The sequence below is a fragment of the Cetorhinus maximus genome, chromosome 25 (assembly GCF_964194155.1).
Source record: "Cetorhinus maximus chromosome 25, sCetMax3.hap1.1, whole genome shotgun sequence".
In the NCBI taxonomy this organism is placed as follows: Eukaryota; Metazoa; Chordata; class Chondrichthyes; order Lamniformes; family Cetorhinidae; genus Cetorhinus; species Cetorhinus maximus.
Window position 1 is genome coordinate 32,156,495 of NC_135903.1, and position 23,257 is coordinate 32,179,751.

The 23,257-nt window shown below is 43.4% G+C and overlaps 1 protein-coding gene across 2 annotated transcripts in view; it reads right to left on the reverse strand.

Moving 5' to 3' along the window:
- Positions 1-15,263, reverse strand: part of wnk4a (WNK lysine deficient protein kinase 4a) — an 84,407-nt gene extending 69,144 nt beyond the window's left edge. For both annotated transcript variants that reach the window (XM_078529751.1, XM_078529750.1), the window contains exon 1: positions 14,422-15,263. In XM_078529751.1, the coding sequence (XP_078385877.1) occupies positions 14,422-15,075 (654 nt within the window). In that variant the 5' untranslated portion in view covers positions 15,076-15,263. The remainder of the gene's footprint in view (positions 1-14,421) is intronic.
- Between the last annotated feature and the right edge of the window lie 7,994 nt (positions 15,264-23,257).

A 23,257-nucleotide genomic window follows, 5' to 3' on the forward strand; every position in this document is an offset into this window, starting at 1 on the left:
TATTTCTCTAAATATTACATGGAAATAAATTATACAAAGCCTCGCCACTAATTCACCTCCCCTAATTCCCTTTGTTCCCTACCTGACAATTGTAAAATATATTAACTTAGTCATAAAGATTTAAGCCTGGCAATCAGAAAATGCTAATACATATCATCCTTTAATTGTGCATTTCCTGCAGTACAACAGTGGCTAAATTTCCAAATTACTTCATTGGCTGTAAAGTACTTCAAGATGTCCTGAGGTCATGAAAGACGTGAAAAATGCAAGTCAATCTTTCATTCATCAACTGTTAAAAGTTCTGGGGACTGAGTGGAGTGGAAAACGAATCACACCTTCTGAATCTGAAAAAATTGATCAAATGCAAGACTTGTTAAAAAAATGTACCCTCCATGAGCAATACATACAGATTCCTTCACAGTATGAAGCTCACAAGTAACTATCTACTCTCTAACACAGAGCCAATACAACTCAATTGGGAACAACTATTTTAAGAGAAATGACGAAGGTTTGGCATGGACTAAATGTGGACTGAATAGAAGCTTCGGTTGGATCAGTTTAAGTTGTGTTGGATCAAGTCCAGACTGACATCCATTCCTCTGTGCTCCACTGCTGGAAGCGGTTGTATTTGTACTTTGTTTGGGGCAAAGTGAAGACTCCAGCGTAACCAATTCATCATTAAAGAGTCAAAGGCTATTGAAAAAATATCTACTGAACCTTTACACATCTGGTATTTGTAAACTTTAATGATTTCCTGTCTACAAAGGCAATCTAGTGTGTACTAACCAATAGCTCTCATACAACTAGTATATGTATTCTCACTAAAATAATCTTAAGTGATAAACAGCCTTGGAAATCGCCATTGCCAAATCATTTTTGTAAGATCTGAATGTAATTTAGTTGATTAATTAAAATGATAGAATGTAATAAAACAGTCCCATTTATTTGCTCAATCACAACAGCCTAATGCATTCATGATGGGACTCAGTTGAGATTTTGAGATCTGTCCCCGAATCCCAACAACATGCCAATTAACAGCACAGTTCTGACAGCCACCATTGAACTCTAATTCATTATTCACTTTACTAACACATATATTAGTTATTATTCAAACAGATTTTTCATAGTATTCAAAAGCAAGCCTGAATAAAATATCTAATGTACTTTGTTCGTTAATCTGCTGAGTTACACCCCTCCCCCAAAATATACCTTATGCCTAAACAAGATAATAAGAATCAAGTCCTGGAAATATTGCCCCTTAACAAGTTACCAGCAGGCTGACAATTTCTTTCTCGCTCTCATGTTGAGCTCTAATTGATGTTTTTCCTGGTGACCCATCTGAGATTAGGAACTTGCCTGTTAGGCAAAATGCCTTCCTATGTATGGTTCCATGCTATAGTGTATAGAGTTCTCCAATGTATTACACTGTCAGATCTCCTGCACTTTCAAATACATGTTCGGAGTTACAAAGTAACTTCTTGCTTGATCGGAAAAACACTGAACGCTTACGGAGTAGATTTGGAGCACAATTCTTCCACTTATGGAACTTGACAGTCAATCTAACACAGCCTGATGGTATAAATGCCACTTCTTTTATAATTGTAGCTGATCTTCATTGGTCTAAAATTTTACACTAAAAGAGAAAATTCACACAAGTAGCTACAAGGAAAACGAAAGTGTCTTGCTTCTTTGGGGTCAGGGCACATTTTTGGGACAGAATGCTAAAAGCTTGATCCTAAATCTAATTTGTGTTATACTTAAATTAAGTGGGTGGGATTTTCCAGCCCCACCTGTGACAGATACCATGGCGGAGAAGAGTGGAAAATATCACGAGATCGGAAAACTCAGTTTACCGCCATTGTAAAAGCGGTCTGGGATCGTATGCTCCAGCTGCCAATGGCGTTTCCCTCTGTGGCACATTGGGAACGTCATTTCAATACATTTGCATTTCATTATAAGGGCTGCTCACCAGAATCATCCTTCAACGCTGGATCAAGAGGGTACGTCGGTGTCCAATTAGACCAACGAGTTTCACAATGGTATATAAGTGAATGCACCTGGCGACCTGCACTTTGCTTATGACTTTGAGGTTCGTGTGTTTACCTTGCATCGCACAGCGCTCGTGGCAACTCCAGGCTTCGCAGGCAGCACCAGATCACTTTCAGGGGGTGTCAGAGGCCAGTCTTTACCTATCATTCCAGCAGTAAAGTGGGGTGGCTTTTAGTGTGCTGCAGGGCAAGGCCTCCACTGGGGAAAGGGGGAAACAGGCCGGAGGCAAGGGAAGGGGCTGCAGGGCAAGGCCTCCACTGGGGGATAAGAGTGGGGAAGGTTGCACTCAGACACATGACTGGGGATGGTAGGGGTGGTGGGGACTGGGGACGGGTAGGGGTGGTGGGGACTGGGGGCGGGTAGGGGGTGATGAGGAGATACTGTGCTAGTGATGGCTCTGAAGGCTGATTGTAGGGTGGGTGCCTGCACAGGGGTGGGGTGCATTCCCAAATGAGGAGAGATGCACAGCTGAGGCATGTTAGGAGCTTTTCAATGCCGATGCAGGGAATCAGGAAGTGAAACTATAATGGGGTTTCATGCGAGACTAATCCCCCAAAGTATCACTAATTGATCTCCTTGTATCCCCTTGTTCACAGCGTGGAGATTCCCCAGGGCAGTAACGCACTCCAGAGCAATTGAGCGAAGTGAGGGGAAGGCACATCTTAAAACACACGTTGCGTTAGCCGGGATTTTTGGGGCAATTAGTTTCCGACACTGGTACAAAGCCCTTGACCCCACATTCACTGACGAGTCATTGACAGAAATAAGACCTTTGCAGGCTGATACTGACTCATGTCTGTTTCTCATTGATGCTGCTGAGAGGAGACCATCAGGAGGATGGAGTCCGGATTTATTGCTGCCGCATAATCGTATACAGGCAGGAGGGGGGAAGGAGAAGATTGTGATCGAGGTGCCAGGCTCCCCAAAGGGAGGAGCTAAACCCTCAAGTCCAAGGGGCAGCAGGACTCCCGCCGGACACAGAGGATGAGGCTCACAGAAATGTCGTGCGTAGGCGCCTCTCAAGTCCGAGGGTGTACAGAACTCGCGTATCTTATCTGCAGATGAGCAAGAGACAGGGTCACTGATGCCTCCGCATGTCCCGGGATCTGGTGACTCAAATTATGCCGCATTCTCCAGGGATTGGCACCACGGGGACTGAGATGGCATCCATTGCCGCTGGCTGTGAAAGTAACCACCGCACTGAACATCTACACGAGCAGCTCCTTCCAGGGCTCCATTGGGGACCTCTGTGGGATCGCTCAAGCGTTCACTCACAAATGTATACATGAGGTGACAGACACCATTTTTGCCAAGGCCACAATTACGTCAACTTCAACAGTGATCAAGCAAGCCAGGATCCAGGGCAGTGGACTTTGCAGCAATTCCTGGATTCCCACAGGTGCAAGGTGCCATCGATTGCATTCATGTGGCTATAAAAGCTCCTTGTCAATAGGCACTCCAACAAATAAACAGGAAAGACTTCCAATCACTCAATGTACAGTTGGTCTGTGACCATAAGAAACTTATCATGCAGGTTTGCGACAGATATCCAGGAAGTGTCCACAACTCATACATCTTGAGTAGATTGCAGATCCTGGACACCTTTTAGGATCCACACAGGATCCAGGGTTGGCTCCTCGATGATAAGGGGGTATCTGCAAAGGATGGGGCTTATGACGTCAGTGCAGTGGCCGCAAAATCCTGCAGAGAGAAGATATAATGATTCTCATGCCCTACCCGACCATTGGTGGAGCACACCGTAGGCATCTTAAAGATGCGATTCCAATGCCTCGACAGATCTGGCGAAGTACTCCAGTACAGTCCCCAGAGGATCTCACGGATCGTTATGGTTTGCTGCACATTGCACAACCTGGCGCTGCAAAGCAGGAAGGACTTGCCAGATGCCGACATGGAGGAGCTGAATGTCTCCTCCAATGAAGAGGACATTGAAGAGGATGAGGGCGCTGAGTTTGAGGAAGTCGAGGCTGCAGGGGAAGAGGCCCTAGCATGGGCCAGACAAAGCAGGTGTGCACGTGAGTCCCTCATAGTCATCCTCCTCGTGGCATACGGTGGCTAACTGCAGCGAGTACCTTATCGGACAAGTGCCCTCCATCATCATCCAACATTAACACCAGCATTGCTATTCCTCTCATTTCAACCATGCACTCCAATATAAGAGTGAATAGTTACACATCAGGCTCACAATGTCCTGATCCTTTGAAGGATGATGAAACCTCGGGAGCAGAGTCCTTACTGAGATGAAGTGCTAACTGGAGCGGGAGGAAGTTCCGGCACCAGACATCAAAAGGTACTGCCTCTTCAAATGTCTCTCCAGCATCCCAGTCCCAATGGCAGCCTACAAGAGCCAAGAGCTATTCCACTATCCTCAGTGGGCTCATAGCTGTATGCCTTCAGTGTAAGAAAGCTCCTCAAGGAGATCCATCTCCATAAGACCATAAGACGTGGGAGCAGAAATTAGGCCATTCGGCCCATCGAGTCTGCTCCACCATTCAATCATGGCTGATAAGTTTCTCAACCCCATTCTCCCGCCTTCTCCCCGTAACCTTTGATCCCCTTACCAATCAAGAACCTATCTTGGTCTTAAATACACTCAATGACCTGGCCTCCACAGCTTTCTGTGGCAATGAATTCCATAGATTCACCACTCTCTGGCTAAAGAAGTTTCTCCAGCAATGGGACAACATTCGGAAAGTTGGAAATGCAGTTGGCAGACAGGAGCGCACATGGACTCTGAGTCTGGGCTCATAGAATGGAAACCCTGCTGGATGATAGAGAGCACATGGAGTTCCACAAACACACTTAACAATAAGGTCGAGGCAGCACTGGTGTTGAGAATGATCTGATAAAGGGGCACACACTGTGGTGATATGGAAGCACACTACATAGACGAGAGGCCCATGGTAGCGACATCTCCCATAAGTGGGGAGAGGCACCATGGTATCACACCTGATTCACAGCAACACAGCTCATCATAAAAAGGAGGCATACACAAGGGCAGTTGTGAAATAGATGCAATTCTATTTACATTTGTGAACATTATATACGTTGTGAACACCCATGCCATCGTTGTGCTCCTTAAATTTTTTCACTCTCTTAACCCTAGCGCTACATCTCAGTGAATCTACACCATCCACAGCGGAGGTGGAGGCAACCTGCCTTGACTTCCGGCACTCCTCCCCCATTTGGGATATTTCCCTGTGACTGTGTGCAATCTTGTTCTGCATAGACAGATGGAGAGGGTATGAGCAGGATGAATGTCAGGGCAGGTGATAAGGATGCCTGGCATGTGTGGGTGCTGAGGGGGGCCACGGACAATCTCCAGAGGAGATTAGCCCAGATGGAGATGTGAGGGTGTGTGAGAGAGTGAGTGGTGATGTCCCTTGAACTGGCAGTGAGTGAGATGCCAGTGAATGTGTGATGGGCTTGTGAGTGTGAAAGTTTAGAGTGATGAGATGGTTGCATTGCCCTTGTGGCATTGATGAGATTATTAATCTTCTTTCTGCACTGGGTGCCTGACCTGTTCAGTGCAGCGTTGGCACTGACCACCGCTGCCACTGCCTCCCAAGTTGGATTGCTGAACTTGCTGGGCCTCCTGTGGCCAGGGTGGGGGTATAGGACATTGTGGCGGGTCTCAACTGCGTCCAAAAGGCATTCCAGTGAGGCGTCACCGAATTTGGGGACTGCCGTCTTCTTGGCTTTCGGAGCCGTGTCTTCAGTGGAGCAGTCCTGGGCTGTAGACATTGAGAACACTGCGCGGCTGCACTTTAAATATGACGTCCAGAGTGAGGAAGCGATGAGCTCACTGTGGGGCAGGCGAATCAGAGGCTGCTTGCGATCAGCGATCGGGTATGTTTCCCGTGCGTGCATATTTAATGAGGCGGGAAGCAGACGATACAACACAAAACCCCGCCAGTGCAGCTGACGGGTAAAACACCGATTTTCATGCTCGCCACCACGCTTAGTACATTGAGGGGAACATCTGCTCAGTGTTTTTGGCACTGGTATGAGCCGTACAAGGCAAAAGGAAAACTCCTCAGTGTTGAAATTCCTCACAACTCAAACAGAGGAGACACACACACACACATACACACAACACACCGACACAACACACAGACACACAAAACTTTGAAGGGTGGTAAACGTTAAACAAGAAAGATACATCAAAAATTTTTAAGACAAATTCTAAATTCAAACTTGAACTATTTTTATCTCATTATTAGTATCTTTCCCATGCAGAGAGATTTTTACAAGTTCTTATAAACATCGTTATTTCTTCGTTAATAACTCAACAGGATGACTTTTGAAGGATAATTGACCCGGCTCATGGTGTTAACATAAATTTAGTTTAACGCCATCCAGGTGTAATTTTGTTCAATTTAATATATCAGAAATTTGAGCTGGAGATGCTCCAAAATGTTACAACATCTACATCTGAGAATTGGAACATTAAATAACTGGTATTTAGGCCCTCACAAGGACCTCAAAGCACAAAATTAAGATCATGTTGACCGGTTGGATCCTCATCAGAAGATTTCTTGGGAAATATTAAATCTCTGCTCAGGAAAGATATTGGTGATAATTTTATGCTTACTTGCCAGGCAGGAAACCAATGGGATTGAAACATAGAAAAACATAAACAGGAGTAGGCCATCTGGCCCTTTGAGGTTTCTGCTCCACCATTCAATATGACCATGGCTGCTCCTTTATCTCAACGCCATATTCCCGTTCTCTCCCCATAACCTTTGATGCCTTTAGAGTCTAGAAATCTATCTATTTCCTTCTTAAATATATTCAGTGACTTGGCCTCCACAGCCCTCTGCAGTAGGGAATCCCACAGGTTCACCACCCTCTGAGTGACGAAGTTTCTCCTTATGTCAGTTCTAAATGACCTACCCCAAACCCTGAAATTGTGACCCCTTGTTCTCGACACCCCCAGCCAGAGGAAACATCATCCCTGCATCCAGTCTGTCCAGCCCTGTCAGAATTTTATACGTTTCAATGAGATCTCCTTCTCATTCTTCTAAACTCCAGTGAATTCAGGCCTAGTCGGCCCAATCTCTCCTCATACGACAATCCTGCCATCCCAGGAATCAGTCTAGGTGGAACATGGGTTTCAATGGAGAGTAAAACCATTTAGGGTGTAAAACCAGTGTTGCAACTGATCCTATGGGTTTCCTGCTTGGTGAGTTAGGTTATAATAACACCCATTGTTTTTCTTTTTGCAGCTTGAATTTTTAATGATCAACTTTTCCAGCATTTCCTTACAGTTGGAAATGCCAATTCTGGGAATGGAATATTTTCTCCCCAGCTTTCCATTAAGCGCTGGGTTCTGTACGCAATTAAACGCAGACTAAAATACTCATACTGTGCTCCAGTGTGGCTTTTCATTTAAATGCTAGAAATCCTTTTGACACCTTTGACTTTGGCTGCAAATTAGTGCCGATTTACGTAAATTAATGCCCACCAGGAACTAAGTTGAGCTTTATTTAATAATTGTACAATTGGCAGAGCAAGATAATTTTCATCCTGAAACCATGGGTTACACTCAAAGTGAGGATGCAGATAAGCAAAGGTATTTTACCTATTATGCTTATGAAACATGACACGTCACATTTTCCTGTAGGTTGTATTTAATAGTTAATTAGACATCTTGCATGCAAGTAGTGCTGAAGTTTTTGATGTTTGCAGAACATGAGAAAGTAGATTTGTTTCCTGGTCAAGTTATGGAAATTCAATCGGTTGACAGAGTTCTGTGCCTCAGAACTCTCTTGGCTCATGGCCACTGCATGGATGGACAAATTGCTAAGGCAAGTCGATTCGGAAGATCTTTCACAGAAGCAAAAAAAAAAAGAGGAATGTCACATTACATTCTGCATTATGTTGTAGAATTAAGTTTAGACAGCTTTAGAAACATTCCAAAGGAAGCATTTACTTATTAACGTGCCACTGGGGGAAGGTCACATTTGCACATTTCTTAATGCAGGAGATATGTGGCCCTTGGGAGCAGATGAAAGAGTACAAACTGAGTGAAGAGAGACTGGATTGGGTCTCTTGGTAGCTCAGCAACTCAGTAACTTAGTGAGTGGCTGCGAGGTGCAATACCAGAAAGGTTGCAGGTGCGAGTCCCCAATCTGAGCTGAGTTACCCGATTTTAGGCAGAGCAGTTGGATATGTCACTACAATTGGGATCAGCAGCCTTATGTCAAAGGAGAAAAATCAGCCAGGATTTCTGCTGATGAAGGCCATACAAGCAAAACTGCAAAAGTGAGTGTATGTGATCATTGAGTGAGGTCAGTGTTGAGCTTGGCTACGTGCCCTCCATTGGTAGCGGTGTGCTGACAGCCACTGTTGTGGAGTGGCCTCTTGATCTAACCAGTGTAGGGTGCCTGACATTCATGAAACCATTTCCCAGCAGCAGTAAAGGTTTTCAGGATTGGAGGGAGGGAGATTGACCAGGATTATTTTTAAACAGTGTGCACCATAAGAGCATAAATGGGTACCTTCCGAAAACAGCCAGTTACTTACTACCTTATTGTAATTGTTTCACCCACTCTTTTCAATTGCCACTTCTATTTATCTCCATTGAACTCACAGGTCATAAAAACATCTCCAGTGCTTCTTTAAACAACCAGTCAATATGCAAAATGCTTTCTGTTGTTCTAATAGTGCATGTAAATACCTTCACAAACTGAGCTGTATAATTCATTGTAGACGTGTATATTTTTCCACTCTCCAACAAACCAGACGCTGGAGGGTGAAATAATAATAATGGCAAAAATATCACCTCCTTAGACTGTCATTGTTAAGGCAAGGTTATATTTCCACTCTTGCACTGATAGAAAATGATTTCCACAAACAAACTGATGTAAAATGTGGCAGCAGAACAAGGGTAACAGGACACAGTCTGACACACAAGCATATTAAAGCCAAGGAACAGTGAGCTTCCCCCTTCCCACCACAAGGATGCCTTTTCACACTTTTTGAGTTCACACCAGCAGCAGTATAACTCCAATCCAGAACATGATTGTGTGGCTAAAGTGCCCAGGTGGTCAGTTCAGCCTTCTGACAACTTCTGAAACTGAATGGAATATTAAATATTTGCTGTGAGAAAGAAGAGCACTCTGCTCATCCATGGAAATGTATATGCACTGAAGTCAGTCTTTGCTCGTCAGATTCAGGTAATCATGCATTTTAATAAAGGTCTGCCAACTTTAGGCATCAAATACTGGTCTCAGCTTCTTATCTACAACATATCTTGCTTTTACTTTTCCGTCATTTTCAGTTCTGTTACTAGCCTTTATTTATTTGCATAGGTCCTTGGGAGGTTAAAATTTTATAGTCAATGTGACTGATGTAAATTTGGGCAGGAGTCTAGACATGTTGAAAAGCGGGGTGGATGATGCCGTACTTTTCCCAAATGAAATCAGAATTTTTCCACTAAATTACAAAGTAGGGTCAAAGTTCAATTCACATCCCATTGAAAACAATGAGTCCTGCCATCCTGCACCTAATAACTTGGTCACTAGGCATTGCACTGGCAGAGTTTTTGCCCAAACCAAGTGTTGCTTTTAGGGCAGGAGGGGTAAGGAGAAAATTTTGGGGGGCGGGGGTGGTGAAGGTGAGTAGGAAGTTAGTGTAAATAATAAAAATAGCACTAATTTTATTGTTCACTTGCATGTCTAATTGTCCTCTGCTTTCTTGTATAGATATACCAAGGGCGTTGCCTTCACTGTCTACTATTTGATTTTTTCCCCTGTACTTGACACCTTCCTATCATCAAATGGCCCTGAATTTAATATCAGACATGCTGTGGTCACTCCTACCGATGCTGTCATGGACAGATGCATCTGCAGCAGATAGATTGGTGAGGATGAAGTCAAGTATATTTTTCCCTCTTGTTGGTCCCCTCACCACCTGCCGCAGACCCAGTCTAACACCTATGTCCTTTAGAACTCGGCCAGCTCAGCCTGCAGTGGTGCGACCGAGCCACCCTTGCTACTGGACATTGAAGTCCCCCACCCAGAGCACATTCTGTGTCCTTGCCACCCTCAGTGCTTCCTCCAAGTGGTGTTCAACATGGAGAAGCATTGACTCATCAGCTGAGGGAGGGTGGTATGTGGTATTCAGCAGGAGGTTTCCTTGCCCATGTCTGACCTGATGCCATGAAACTTCATGGGGTCCAGAGTCAATGTTGAGGACTCCCAGGGCAACTCCATCCCAACTGTATACCACTGTGCTGCCACCTCTGCTGGGTCTGCCCTGCCGGTGGGACAGGGCATACCCAGGGATGGTGATGGTGTTGTCTGGGACATTGTCTGTAAGATATGATTCCATGAGTGTGACTATGTCAGGCTGCTGCTTGATTAGTCTGTGAGATAGCTCTCCCAATTTTGGCACTAGATGTTAGTAAGGACTTTGCAGGGTTGACAGGGCTGAGTTTGCAGTTGTTTCCAGTGCCTAAGTCAATACCGAGTGGTCCGTCCTTATGGACTTTGTAGTGGTTTGATACAACTGAGTAGCTTGTTAGGCCATTTAAGTGTCAATCACATTACTGTGGATCTGGAGTCACATGTATGTCAGGCCAGTAGATTTTCTTCCCTAAAGGGCATTAGTGAACCTGATGGGTTTTTAAGACAATCGACAATGGTTTCATGGTCATCATTCCAGATATTTATTGAATTCAAATTCCACCATCTACCATGGTGGGATTTGAACCCAGGTCCCCCGGGCATTACCCTGGGTCTCAGGAATACTAGTCTAGTGACAATACCACTATGCTGTCTCCTCCCCCACGCTCCATAATTTTTACACTCCAACTTTTAGTGTTTCATTGTATGTTGACATTGCAAAGACGGCAATTTTGTAGGTCAGGTGTACTTAAAGTACTGTCACGTCATTTGAAGTGAATTATTTACATGTGATTTCACAACCTAATTAGCTACCACAGTGATTAAACTTTTACAAGGAGACCTTAGTACCAATGTTTAAAACACTACTAAATGCCTTAGGGCTTTGAACCCTGTGTTGAAAGTGAACCAAAGTAACATTGAGGTAAACTGAGTAAACTGCCCCAATCTGGCTAGATACCAATATGTTTCAATACATCTCAATGGCTTGCTAAATTAAATAGATGAAAAGGCATGCATGAGAGAACAGGAAACATAATACGGGCTTTACAAAACAAATCAGTAATATAATTACATCTAAATAATTGATCATAATACTCCTTCGTGCTAAAAATTGTACATTAGATAAGGACAGTGCAAACCAAAAAGCTACACACTTTGTCAATCAACTGACAGGCTATTTGCCTCACAACTACTGCAAGTGATCTGACATTATGATTTGGCTAGCAATGAAAAGGACCACTATTAAATGTGCTAATCTGGTTATTTTTAAAGCTATAAAGTTGAACCGATCCCTTCTAGAAAATAAATAAAAAGCTGGGCTAAATGAAATGGTTTCAGTTCAGCATTGTGGTTTTCAATACAGAAATATAACTTAAATGGTTGAACCTGGATAATAAGTAAAATTTGGACATTTTTCCACAGATATGAGATTCTCTATGTGTAGAATACACTGAATGAATGCCAATATTGTATGTTTTTTTATTTCCACAGTGAGTTGTTGACATAACAGTAAGTTACGTGCTGTGTTTTCAATAGGAAATTAATCCATAGAGGACTTCTCGTCAGCAGCTTTCTTAAAACACTCATGATATGTGTTTTGTTCTTTAAGCAAATATGATACATGTTTTGCTTTCACATTGAGAAACTGGAATAAACTAGCTGATGGAACCATGTTCTGCTGTCGCTGGAGCTGAAATATATTTCTAATGTCACCACCTCGTTAAACATTTAAACTGAAAAGACATGGAGTTGAGTTACATTTTATTACATTAAGTACAAATTGAGCAAACAAGTACGTATTGTTTTGGGTCAATGAATTTCTTCAGTACAGTGAACAAAAAGAAAATATGTTTTAAAATCTGGACTAATCGGCACATCATATTAAGCCTTTAAGTCTGCTTCACAATTACGCTAGCCATAGTAGCTCTATTTTTTCAATCCCAATTCCCTGTAGATTCAAGTTCAACCATTTGATTTACATCTCTGCGCAAAAACAAACTAAATTATTTAACGGAAACCATTTCAGTTAACTTAGATTCTTATCTATTTTCCAAAAGGGATAATGAGCGGCATCAGTTCAATGTTAATAACTTTAAAAATAACCAGATTATCTTCCCCAACACTCTTACTTCCTGAGTGACTTATCTATTGCCCTTTTGAATACTTTAATTGATTTTGCATAGAAGGTTTCTTTGGGGCATTGTATTCTATTTTCCTATAACTTTTGGAAGAAGTATGAAGAGACAATAGGGAGTTTAACTCAGTCGGTGAGTGGAATAAATTGAATATTGCATAGTTTCTTAGTCTATATTTTGTGCATGTGACATAAAATGATTTGGTAAAATTAAAACAATGTATAGGTTTATTTATCTTAATTTAGTATTAATCATGATTATTAATGCCAAGGATTCTTTAATGTCTCGCATTAGATAATTTATATAATTTCTCACCCTTGCCCAGCCAAGATACACTTCCTTGACATGAATTTGGTATTAAAGTCATTTCCTAAACAAATGAAACTAATACAAAATCAAAATACTGCAGATGCAGGAAATCTCAAATAAAAACAGAAAATTCTGGAAATATTCAGCAGGTCAGACAGTATCTGTGGAGAGAGAAACAAGAATTAACGGATAACCTGAAACTTGTTACATCTCCAAATTTTTCTATTTCTGGTAAAAGGTTATTGACCTGGAATGTTAACTGTTTTTCTCACTGCTGATACTGCCTCACCTATTGAATATTTCTAGCATTTTCCTTTTTTATATAACAAATGATACAACTTTGATAACTTAACAACATGGCTATTTTTTCCATGTCTCCATGTGTTGTCAAACTTGAAGCTGGGCATGGAATGAAAAAGACCAAGTGAGGAACAATTGAGTACAAGAGGGAAGATACGAGTATCCCACAATCAGTTCCAGACACAAGGATAATACCATAACCCAATGGCAGCATTTGACAAGATAGGGTAAACAGGGAGAAAACTTTCTCAGCTGCCATATCTCCCACCTATGATCACTAACAACAGAATATCCTGATCCTCAAGTGTGTAATGTACCAGAATACACAGCTATGCTGGCAGACTCACCTTACAATATATATGCTTCTCCAAATGCCACATAAGCTTAATTTACAACAATTGCATTAACATGTAAGTCAGTTTAAACCTCTGACCAGAAGTACCTGGTTTTTCATTCTCACCGCTTCATCTAATGATCACCTGTAAGGGTGCTTTTATAATGAAATTTTAGAGATACTGTACAAATCCCCTGGAGCTGACAGTGTATAGGCTCAGTGTCACGTCAATATAGGTTTAGAAATGCTAGTGGAAGAAAGGTGGAGGTCCCTCGGATCTCGTAGCATCTTTCAATTCCATCAGTAGCTAATTTTAATAGGTAGAGGGTGTGAAAGCTGATTGCTGCTCTCTCTAAATATTGTTATTTTACTTGCCAGGGGATGGAGCAGGCCTATAGCTACAACATTAATGTATCAGTATCATTCTTTCAAAGTGTGAACATTAAGCCAGGTTTTTTTTTGGCAGGAAATTTCAGGAATAATTGCATTCCTAATTTCAGGATATGCTTTTCAACCATTCTAGCAGCATAACAGTCCTCGGAGTGTGCGGCACAGTGAATGATACACAATCCACAGTGCTGTGACCATGCACTGAGGAAATGACACATTAAGCATCCTTCTGCAAGACAAGTCAGTCATTCAAGTGAGCTGCGGCTCAGTAATACACTCTTGCTTTGGAGTCAGAAGATTTGTGGGTTCAAGTCCCATACAAGGAGCACATGATGCAGGTTGACACTCCAGTGCAGTACTGAGGGAACTATCTTTGAATGAGATTTTAAACCAAGGCCCCCATCCGCCCTCTGGGGTGAATGAAAAGATGCCATGGCACTATTCCGAAAGGCAGGAGGGCTCTTCCCTGGCCCAATATTTATCCTTCGACCCAGCATCACTAAAAACAGATAATCTGCTCATTACCTCACTGCCTGTGGGAGGTTGCTGTGCGCGAATTGGCTCCCGCATTTCCTGCATGACAACATTGATAACGCTTTGAAAGAAAAGTACTTGGCTGCCCAGATGCTGTGCAAGGTTCTTTGCAGCACTGAAGCATTTCTGAATCACACAACGACAAACGATGGCACAGAGTCCCCAGATTATATATCAGGCGGGGATTTGAAAGCACCTGTCCCGCCCGCCCCCACTTTACCTGTAACTCGCACCACGCCACTTCCACGGTCGTTTCGGTGTCCAAGCCCTTGTAGACAGTTTTGAAGGACCCTCTGCCCAGCTCGATGTTGAATTTGAGGAACCTGCCATCGGGAGAGGTGTCCACCGCCTTCATCTCCACCTCATTCTCCTCCGGTTCCATCTTACTCTCCTCGGGGAGCTCGGAGACCGAGTCTTTGTGCGGGAGGCGGGGGCTGCCATCCTCGGTGTCCGAGCTGTTGGCGGTGGCCGCCGCTTTGAGCAGGGGCTGGGGCGCTGGGCAGCCGGGCGGAGCGCTGGGGGCGCCCGTTCCTGGCCCGCCCTTAGCAGCAGCAGCGGCGGCGGCGGGCGGCGAGGGCGTCGGCGGGGATGGCGACGGCGGGGACGGCGGCGGTGGCCGTATTGGCTCGCTGTCCGGGGCTAGCTGTGGCCGGAGCGGGCGGCGGAGGAGGAGACCGTCAGCCCCCAGCTGGATCTCGATGGAGCTTCTCCTCTGCAGGCGGGGATTCCGCCGACAGTCTCTGGCGGGCGCTCTCCGCCGCCGGGTCTGCATCTTGCTGAGCAGCGGCGAACGCTCCAGGTCCAAATCCAGCGGCGAGGCGATAACCCCAAAACCAGCCAGGTCCACCTCCGCCTGAGACATGGTCCTGGACATGGAGCCCTCCCCTCATCCACTTCTTAAAAACTCCCGACTCAAACCTTCGCCTGAAGAGCAACTGGGGGCACTTTGGGGTGAATTAAAAACCTGACTCCTCCCTCCCTCCCTCTCCTGTCAATCCGACCCCTTTAACTCAACACCCAAGAAAAACAAAACCCATTGCATCGTTATTATGGGCTTCTGTTGAAAGTTTGCTTAACCTACACAAACTTTATATCTAAAACAATTCTTCTGAAAGTTTCCCCTCTTTGCTTAACCAACACAAACTTTATATCTAAAACAATTCTTCTGAAAGTTTCCCCTCTTTGCTTAACCAACACAAACTTTATATCTAAAACAATTCTTCTGAAAGTTTCCCCTCTTTGCTTAACCTACACAAACTTTATATCTGCTGCTTAATAAAACAATTCTTCTGCCCAAACTTTTATGTTTCTTCTCTCTCTCTCTCTCTCTCTCTCAGGCAGCTCCAGATTGTAAACGGTTGGCCATTTATCCTCTAATTGCAACAAAAAAAACCCAGAAAGGGCTGTTAAGGAGTTACTGGGGCGGTGAAGCTGCAGCCAAGACTGGAAGAACACTACAGCACTGACTGCACTGGCGCCTGATATTAGTCTCAGGCCGGGACTGCGCGCATAACACCTCCCACAGCACCCATTGGCTCAGGGGAGGGACACCTGGGGTGTAGGGGTATTAGCCTCTCTGACACTGTTTACTCAATGCTCCATCGCAGGGAGATGAAATGTAATTTACTGTCATTTTCTCTCTCTCTGCTTTTGGAGAGCCCTTTAATTTCAGCTGAGTTTTTCCAGGTATTTCTGTTTCTGTTTTTGTTTTGGATTTCCAGCATCCGCAGTTTTTTTTTGTTTTCAGCCCCTTTTCATTGTTTACCCCTGGTTTTCCCCCACCAAGTGCCGAGCGAGGGAGAAACGCGTCCTTTTAACACGCGCGTTCTCAGAAGGAAACTCCAACAGAACAGGCATTATCAGAAGGAGCAGGATCCGAATGGACAAAGTTCTCCTTTATCGGGCACAACATTCACTCAGCTCATGTCACGTTCTCACGCCGTGTCATGGACTCTTCAATAGAAGCTGCGCTACTATCACCCCCAAGGCATGCACACGCCCCCCCGAGGGAGGGCTGTTCGTACCTTCACCCTCTAGTGAACAACAGTGCGAGGTAGCGGAAATATTTGTAGGCTGATTGTCAACCTGACAGGCGAATAGTCTCCTTCCATGGCCAAAACCACCTTTATCAGTCCATATTGTAGTCTTTTTTTTGGGGGGGTGGGTGTCTGGGCCTCCATAGCCCAACCAATGAGGGGTTGGTGGTACCCACATCTGTTGGACACAACTGGTATAAAGATGGTAACAGCCACCTATACCAAGATGGGTTTGCACAAATAGTTTTAACTTGTGAGAAAGTAGCTGTCCAGTAATTTTTGATAGGAGTAAGAGTACTGCAGATTGTAATGGAGACCATTGGTTTTCCAATTCCAATGGATAGCATTGTGGCGGACAATCCACAAAACAACAAAGAATTAAGAATCTGACAATACAACGAAAACCTGACTTATTCAAACACTAAACCTTGATCACAATTTAATAAAGTTTCGATTTATAAAGTAACAAGCAGAAAAAGCGAACATGCATGTGTATATGTCAACAAATACCCGGGACCAACCAAAGGGCTTCTAAAACCAAAGGATTAACTTTGGAGTGCAGTTAGCAGTGGGCAAACAGAGCAACAAACTTCAGCAAAGGTGAGTCTCCAGTTAGTCTGTTTTTGGTGGTGGTGTTTGCAGACAGGAATAGTGTTCAGGACAGTAGAACTGCTCCTCTTCTTCAGACAGTACATAGAATGGCACTACCACCATGCTAAATGGAATAGATTTCGAACAGATCTAGCAACTCAATACTGGGCATCCATGAGGTGCTGTGGGCCATCAGCAGCAGCAGAATTGTACTCGAACACAATCTCTAACCTCATGGCCCGGCATATCCCTCACTCTACCATTACCATCAAGCCAGGGGATCAACCCTGGTTCAATAAAGAGTGCAGGAGGGCATGCCAGGAGCAGCACCAGGCATACCTAAAAATGAGGTGTCATCCTGGTGAAGCTATAACACAGGATTACTTGCATGCCGAACAGCATAAGCAGCAAGTGATAGTCAGGGCTAAGAGATCCCACAACTAACGGATCAGATCTAAGATCTGCAGTCCTGCCACATCCAGTTGTGAATGGTAGTGGACAATTAAACAACTCACTGGAGGAGGAGGCTCCTCAAATATCCCCATCCACAATGATGGCGGAGCCCAGCACATCAGTGCAAAAGATAAGGCTGAAGCATTTGCTACAGTCTTCAGCCAGAAGTGTTGAGTGGATGATCCATCTCGGCCTCCTCTGGAGGTCCCCAGCATCACAGATACCAATCTTCAGCTAATTTGATTCACTCCATGTGATATCAAGAAATGGCTGAAGGCACTGGATACTGCAAAGGCTATGGGCCCTGACAATATTCCGGCACTAGTACTGAAGACTTGTGCTCCAGAGCATGCCACGCCCCTAGGCAAAATGTTCCAGTACAGCTACACCACTGGCATCTACCCAGCTATGTGGAAAATTGCTCAGGTATGTCTTATACACAAAAAGCAGGACAAATCCAACCCAGCCAGTTACTGCCCCATCAGTCGACTCTCCATCATCAGTAAAGTAATGGAAGAGGTCATCAACAGTGCTATCAAGTGGCACTTGCTTAGCAATAACCTGCTCACTGAGGCTCAGGTGAGATTCTGCCAGGGCCACTCAGCTCCTGACCTCATTACAGTCTTGGTTCAAACAACAACAAAAAAGCTGAACTCCCGAGGTGAGGTGAGAGTGACCGACCTTGACATCAAGGTAGCATTTGACAGAGTGTGGCATCAATGAGCCATAGCAAAACTGGAGTCAATGGGAATCAGGGGGAAAACTGTTCGCTGGTTGGAGTCATACCTAGCACAAAGGAAGATGGTTGTCGTTGTCAGAGGTCAGTTATCTCAGCTCCAGGACATCACTGCAGGAGTTCCTCAGGATAATGTCCTCGGTTCAACCAGTCCTCGGTTCATCTTCAGCTGCTTCATCAATGACCTTCCTTCCATCATTAAGGGCAGGAGTGGGGATGTTCGCTGGTGAGTGCACAATGTTCAGCACCATTCATGACTCTTCAGATACTGAAGCAGCCTATATCCAAATGCAGCAAGACCCGGACAATATCCAGGCTTGTGCTGACAAGCGGCAAGTAAAATTTGCACCACACAAGTGTCAGGCAATGACCATCTCCAACAAGAGAGAATCCGACCATTGCCCCTTGATGTTCAATGGCATTACCATCACTGAATCCCCCACTTTCAATATCCTGGGGGGTTACCATTGACCAGAAACTGAACTGGACTAGCCATATAAATGCTCTTGTGGCTACAGTGTGACGAGATACCCACCTCCTGACTCTTCAAATCTTGTCCACCATCCACGAGGCACAAGTCAGGAGTGTGATGGAATACTCCCCACTTGCCTGGATGAATGCAGCTCCCACAACACTCAAGAAGCTTGACACCATTCAGGACAAAGCAGCCCGCTTGATTGGCACCGCATCCACATACATTCACTCCCTCCACCACCGATGCACAGTAGCAGCAGTGTCTACCATCTTCAAGATGCACTACAGGAATTCACCAAGGCTCCTTGGGCAGCACCCTCCAAACCCATGACCACTATCATCTAGAAGGACAAAGGCAGCAGATATATGGGAACACCACCACCTAGAAGTTCCCCTTCAAGTCACTCACCATCCTGACTTGGAAATATATCGCCATTCCTTTGCTGTCACTGGGTCAAAATCCTGGACCTCCCTTCCTAACAGCACTGTGGGTGTACCCACACCACATGGACTGCAGCAGTTCAAGGAGGCAGCTCGCCACCACCTTCTCAAGGGCAACTAGGGCAATAAATGCTGGCCCAGCCAGCGAAGCCCACATCCCATGAATGAATAAAAAAAAACCGGCATGTAAGTGAGTAGTAAGAGACGGGGTGGGTCTATTAGGGACAAAGAGGGAGATATATGCTTATCACCACCTTCTTCAGTCCTTACTGCTACCATAAACACGCCTTTGTCTTGTGTCCATGACATCTTTGTCAATCTCTCCTTAGCCCCCACCTGTTGCTGACCTCCATCCAGCTTCACCTGCTCCACCGCCATTAAACAGTACAAATTTAATCACATTTCTAGTTCTCTTTAGCTCTGAAGAAGAGTCATACAGACTTAAGACATAAACACTGTTTTCCTGTCCACAGATGCTGTCAGACTTGCTGAGTTTTATCAGCATTTTCTGTTTTTAATTTCAGATTTCCAGCATCTGCAGTATTTTGCTTTTATATATGCTTAGAGGGGCAGGCAAGGGATAGAATATTTAATGAGTGCTGTGTATCGGTGTTTAAGAAAGGATGCTGACAAAATGTCGATAGAAGCGGAGATGGTAGAGGTAACAGATGGGGTGAAAATGGATATGCTGAAGGTACTGGAAAGGATGGCTATGCTTAGAGTAGATACATCACCCGGTCTGAATTGCTTGCATCCCAGGTTGCTAAAGGAAGCAGGAGTGGAGATAGTGGAAGAGCTTGCCATAATCTCCCAAACTTTCCTGGATACAAGAGAGTTGCCAGAGGATTGGAGAGTGGCAAATATGATGCCCTTATTCAAGAAAGGATATAAGGACATTCCCAGTAACTACAGGCCAGTCAGTTTAACATCAGTGGTGGGCAAGGTTTTAGAAACAAAAACAGCGAAAAAAAATTAACAGGCACTTGAAGAGGTTTAAATTAACTGAAGAGAGTCAGCACTGATTTATAAAAGGCATGTTGTACTTGACTAATTGAATTTTTTGATGAAGTGCAGAAAAGGTTGAAAAAGGGAACACAATTCATGTTGTCTATATTTGGATTTTAAGAAAGCATTTGAGTACCACATAAAACACTGGTTAATAAAATTGAATCTCATGGAATAGGAGGTTCAGTGTCAGCTTGGTTAAAAAATTGCCTAAAGGACAGAAATAATTAAGCTATGGTAAATGGCTGTTTTTCAGACTAGAGTTTGGTAGACAATGGTGTTCCACAAGGGTCAGTGTTAGGACCACTGCCTTTTTGATGTACATAAGTGACTTGGATATTGGAATACAGAGTAAATTTTCAAAATTTGTTGATGATACCAAACTTGGAGATGTGACAAACAGTGAGGATGATACCAATTGACTGCAGCAGGATATAGATCAGCTTGCTGAATTGGCAGACAAGTGGCAGATGGAATTTAATACAGAGGTGTGTGAGGTGATGCCTTTTGACAGATGGGATAAGAAGAAGCAATACAGATGTAATGGCACAGTTCTAAAAAAATGTGCAGGGACAGAGGGACAGGGGGATTCATATCAAAGCATATGGGTTTCATTAGTAGTGTTATTGAGTACAAGTGCAGGGAAGTCTTAATGAACCTTCATAAAGCTCTGGTTGGTCCACAAGTAGAGTATTGCAAGCAGCTATGATCACCTACTTTTAGGAAGGATGTGAAGGTCCTTAAGGGGATGGAGATGAGATTTTCCAGGATGGTTCCAGAGGTAAGGGACTTTAGCTACAAGGTTAGGTTGGAGAAGCTGGGGTTGTTCTTCTTGGTGCAGAGGAGATTGAAGGGAGATTTGATAGAGTGTACAAGATTATGACAAGTTTAAATAAGGTAGACAAAGAAAAACTGTCTCATTAGCTAATGGTACACTGACTAGGGGACACAGATTTAAGATTTTGGGCAAAATATGCTGGGAGGATTTGAGGAAGAACTATTTTATGCTGCAACTCATAATGAACTGGAATTTGCTGCCTACGATGGTGGAGGAAGCAGAGATGATCAATGATTTCAAAATGAACCTGGATGGACACTTGAGGGAAATAAAGTTGCAGGGCTCATGGAATAGAGTGGGGGAATGGGGCTGACTGGATTGCTCTACAGAGAGCCAATATGGACTTGATGTGCTGAATGGCCTCCCTCTGCACTCTAATGACTCTGACCTCATTCAAAAGAACAGCGCCTCAAACATACAACGCTGTCCTGATATTGCAATGTAGTGTCAACCTAGATTAAATCCTTACTTGGGGTTGAACCCACAATCTTCTCACTCAGAAGCAGGAATGTTGCCAACTGAACCAAGCTGCCAAAAAACAATTTGCAGCATATTAAATAAAGGAAGAAATATCTCACTGCGTGGGCTATCATCCAAAGCTATTTTGTAAGAAAAAAATCAGAACTACCTGAAGTTTTCAAAAGGAAATAATTCCCATGGCAGTATCCTAATACCATCAGCTGAGTATTTATTTATACAAAAGGAAAATACTGCAGATGCTGGAAGTCTGAAAACTGAAAATGCTGGAAATACTCAGCAGGTACGGGAGCATCTGTAGAGTGAGAAACATTTAATGTTTCAGGAGTTGATCTTTCATCACAACTGGTAAAAGTCAGAGATGTAACAAGTTTTAAGTTTTACAGAGGCAGAGAAAGTAGGGAGGAGAGGCCGATGAAAGTGGCTGAGATGAAGTGATCAAAGGGATGATGGTGCAAGGCAAAAGCAGGTGCTAATGGAACAAGTAAAGAAACAAAAAATGGGTCCATGAGAGGCATAGATGGCAATGGCAGAACCATTACCAGCATCTTCAGTTTGAAAAAATGGGAGCAGGGGTTATGATTTGAAACTGTTGAACTCAATGTTGAGTACAGATGGCTGTCAAGTACTCAAACTGTACATTAATACGCAGTATTGCATCGTCATACAGCAAATATATTTTTAAAGTTAAATGCATACTGTAAAAATATGCATCATAAAACATAAAAGACCATTAACACAAAGTATTATTCTAAATAATGCTGTGCCTTAAGGCTGCTTTCTGTAAAGAGTAAATCTAGTTCAGTGATTTCTTTTACACTCAAAGCCCAATTTGTACTGTATACATTGTTAGAGCTATCATTTTGTTGTTTATTGTTGTACAGTAGTGAATTACAGGATGTTCAGTGTTCTTACTCTAAATGAGTTTGTTAATATTGTATCTTGATAGTGTTGTAGCTGTGCTAAATAGCCCTCCTGCTAAACCATTATTCACTACTTTCACTTATGCAATATAAAGGGAATCCTCACATCAACAGACCTAAAATGCATGCAGTACAACCCTGACAGTAAACGCTGGGGTAAAACTGTACCTCACTATAATTAAGGTTTATATCTACAGCATCACCATTCTATAATGGCACCTCATTCAATACTAGCAGCAGAACAGGCTGCTTGGGTTAAGAAGCATTGAATAAACAAAAGCACACTTTAAATTCATTGATTTTAAGTCCCCTTTGTAAACTATGGCAGCGCATTTACACCTATGTTCAGAAGGTCAACAATTTGTTTTACAAAATGGTTGCATCTAAGGAGGAATAAATTTCCATTATTTTTATTTAAACACAAAGGTATGGACAACCTAGGCCAGTAATTGGTCATCTTAAGAAACAGTCCTGCTATACATTCTGTAGAGGAGAATTTAGAATTTATTACATTGAATTATCATAGCAAAATATGTTGTTGATAGGGTGAGATGAAATAAGGTGGGAGCAGGGTTGTGGGCAGTATAAACACCAACATAGGCCGGTTGTGCCAAATGGTCTGTTTCTGCATGGTAAAATTCTATGTAATTTTCAGAAATATTGATATTATCCAGTAATCATAAGATAATATTGTAAGTATAAAATAAATAACTGACAATAAATTATATAAATTCATGTAACTCATCTCTATGAAATTCTCTGATCTACTATTTTAATAATGGTGTCATCTCAATTATAATCTTTGCTCAGCATAATTTCAAAGCTGTAGGCAATAGTGGCTGGCTGGGTGTGATTACAAGAAAATAGTCTCATTGAGGGAGTTTAGATAATATTTGAACATCACGTATGAGAGTGCTTTCATTCTAATCATTTCTGCCTTCTGTTTGTTATATACAAATGAATTCTGATGGTGTTGTTTATGCTAGTTGAATGACCTGCTGCATATAACGACAGTATGTTACTCCATGTAAAACACAATGTGCTGTTCTGCTGTGCAGTACATGTCCTTTTATGGCCACAAA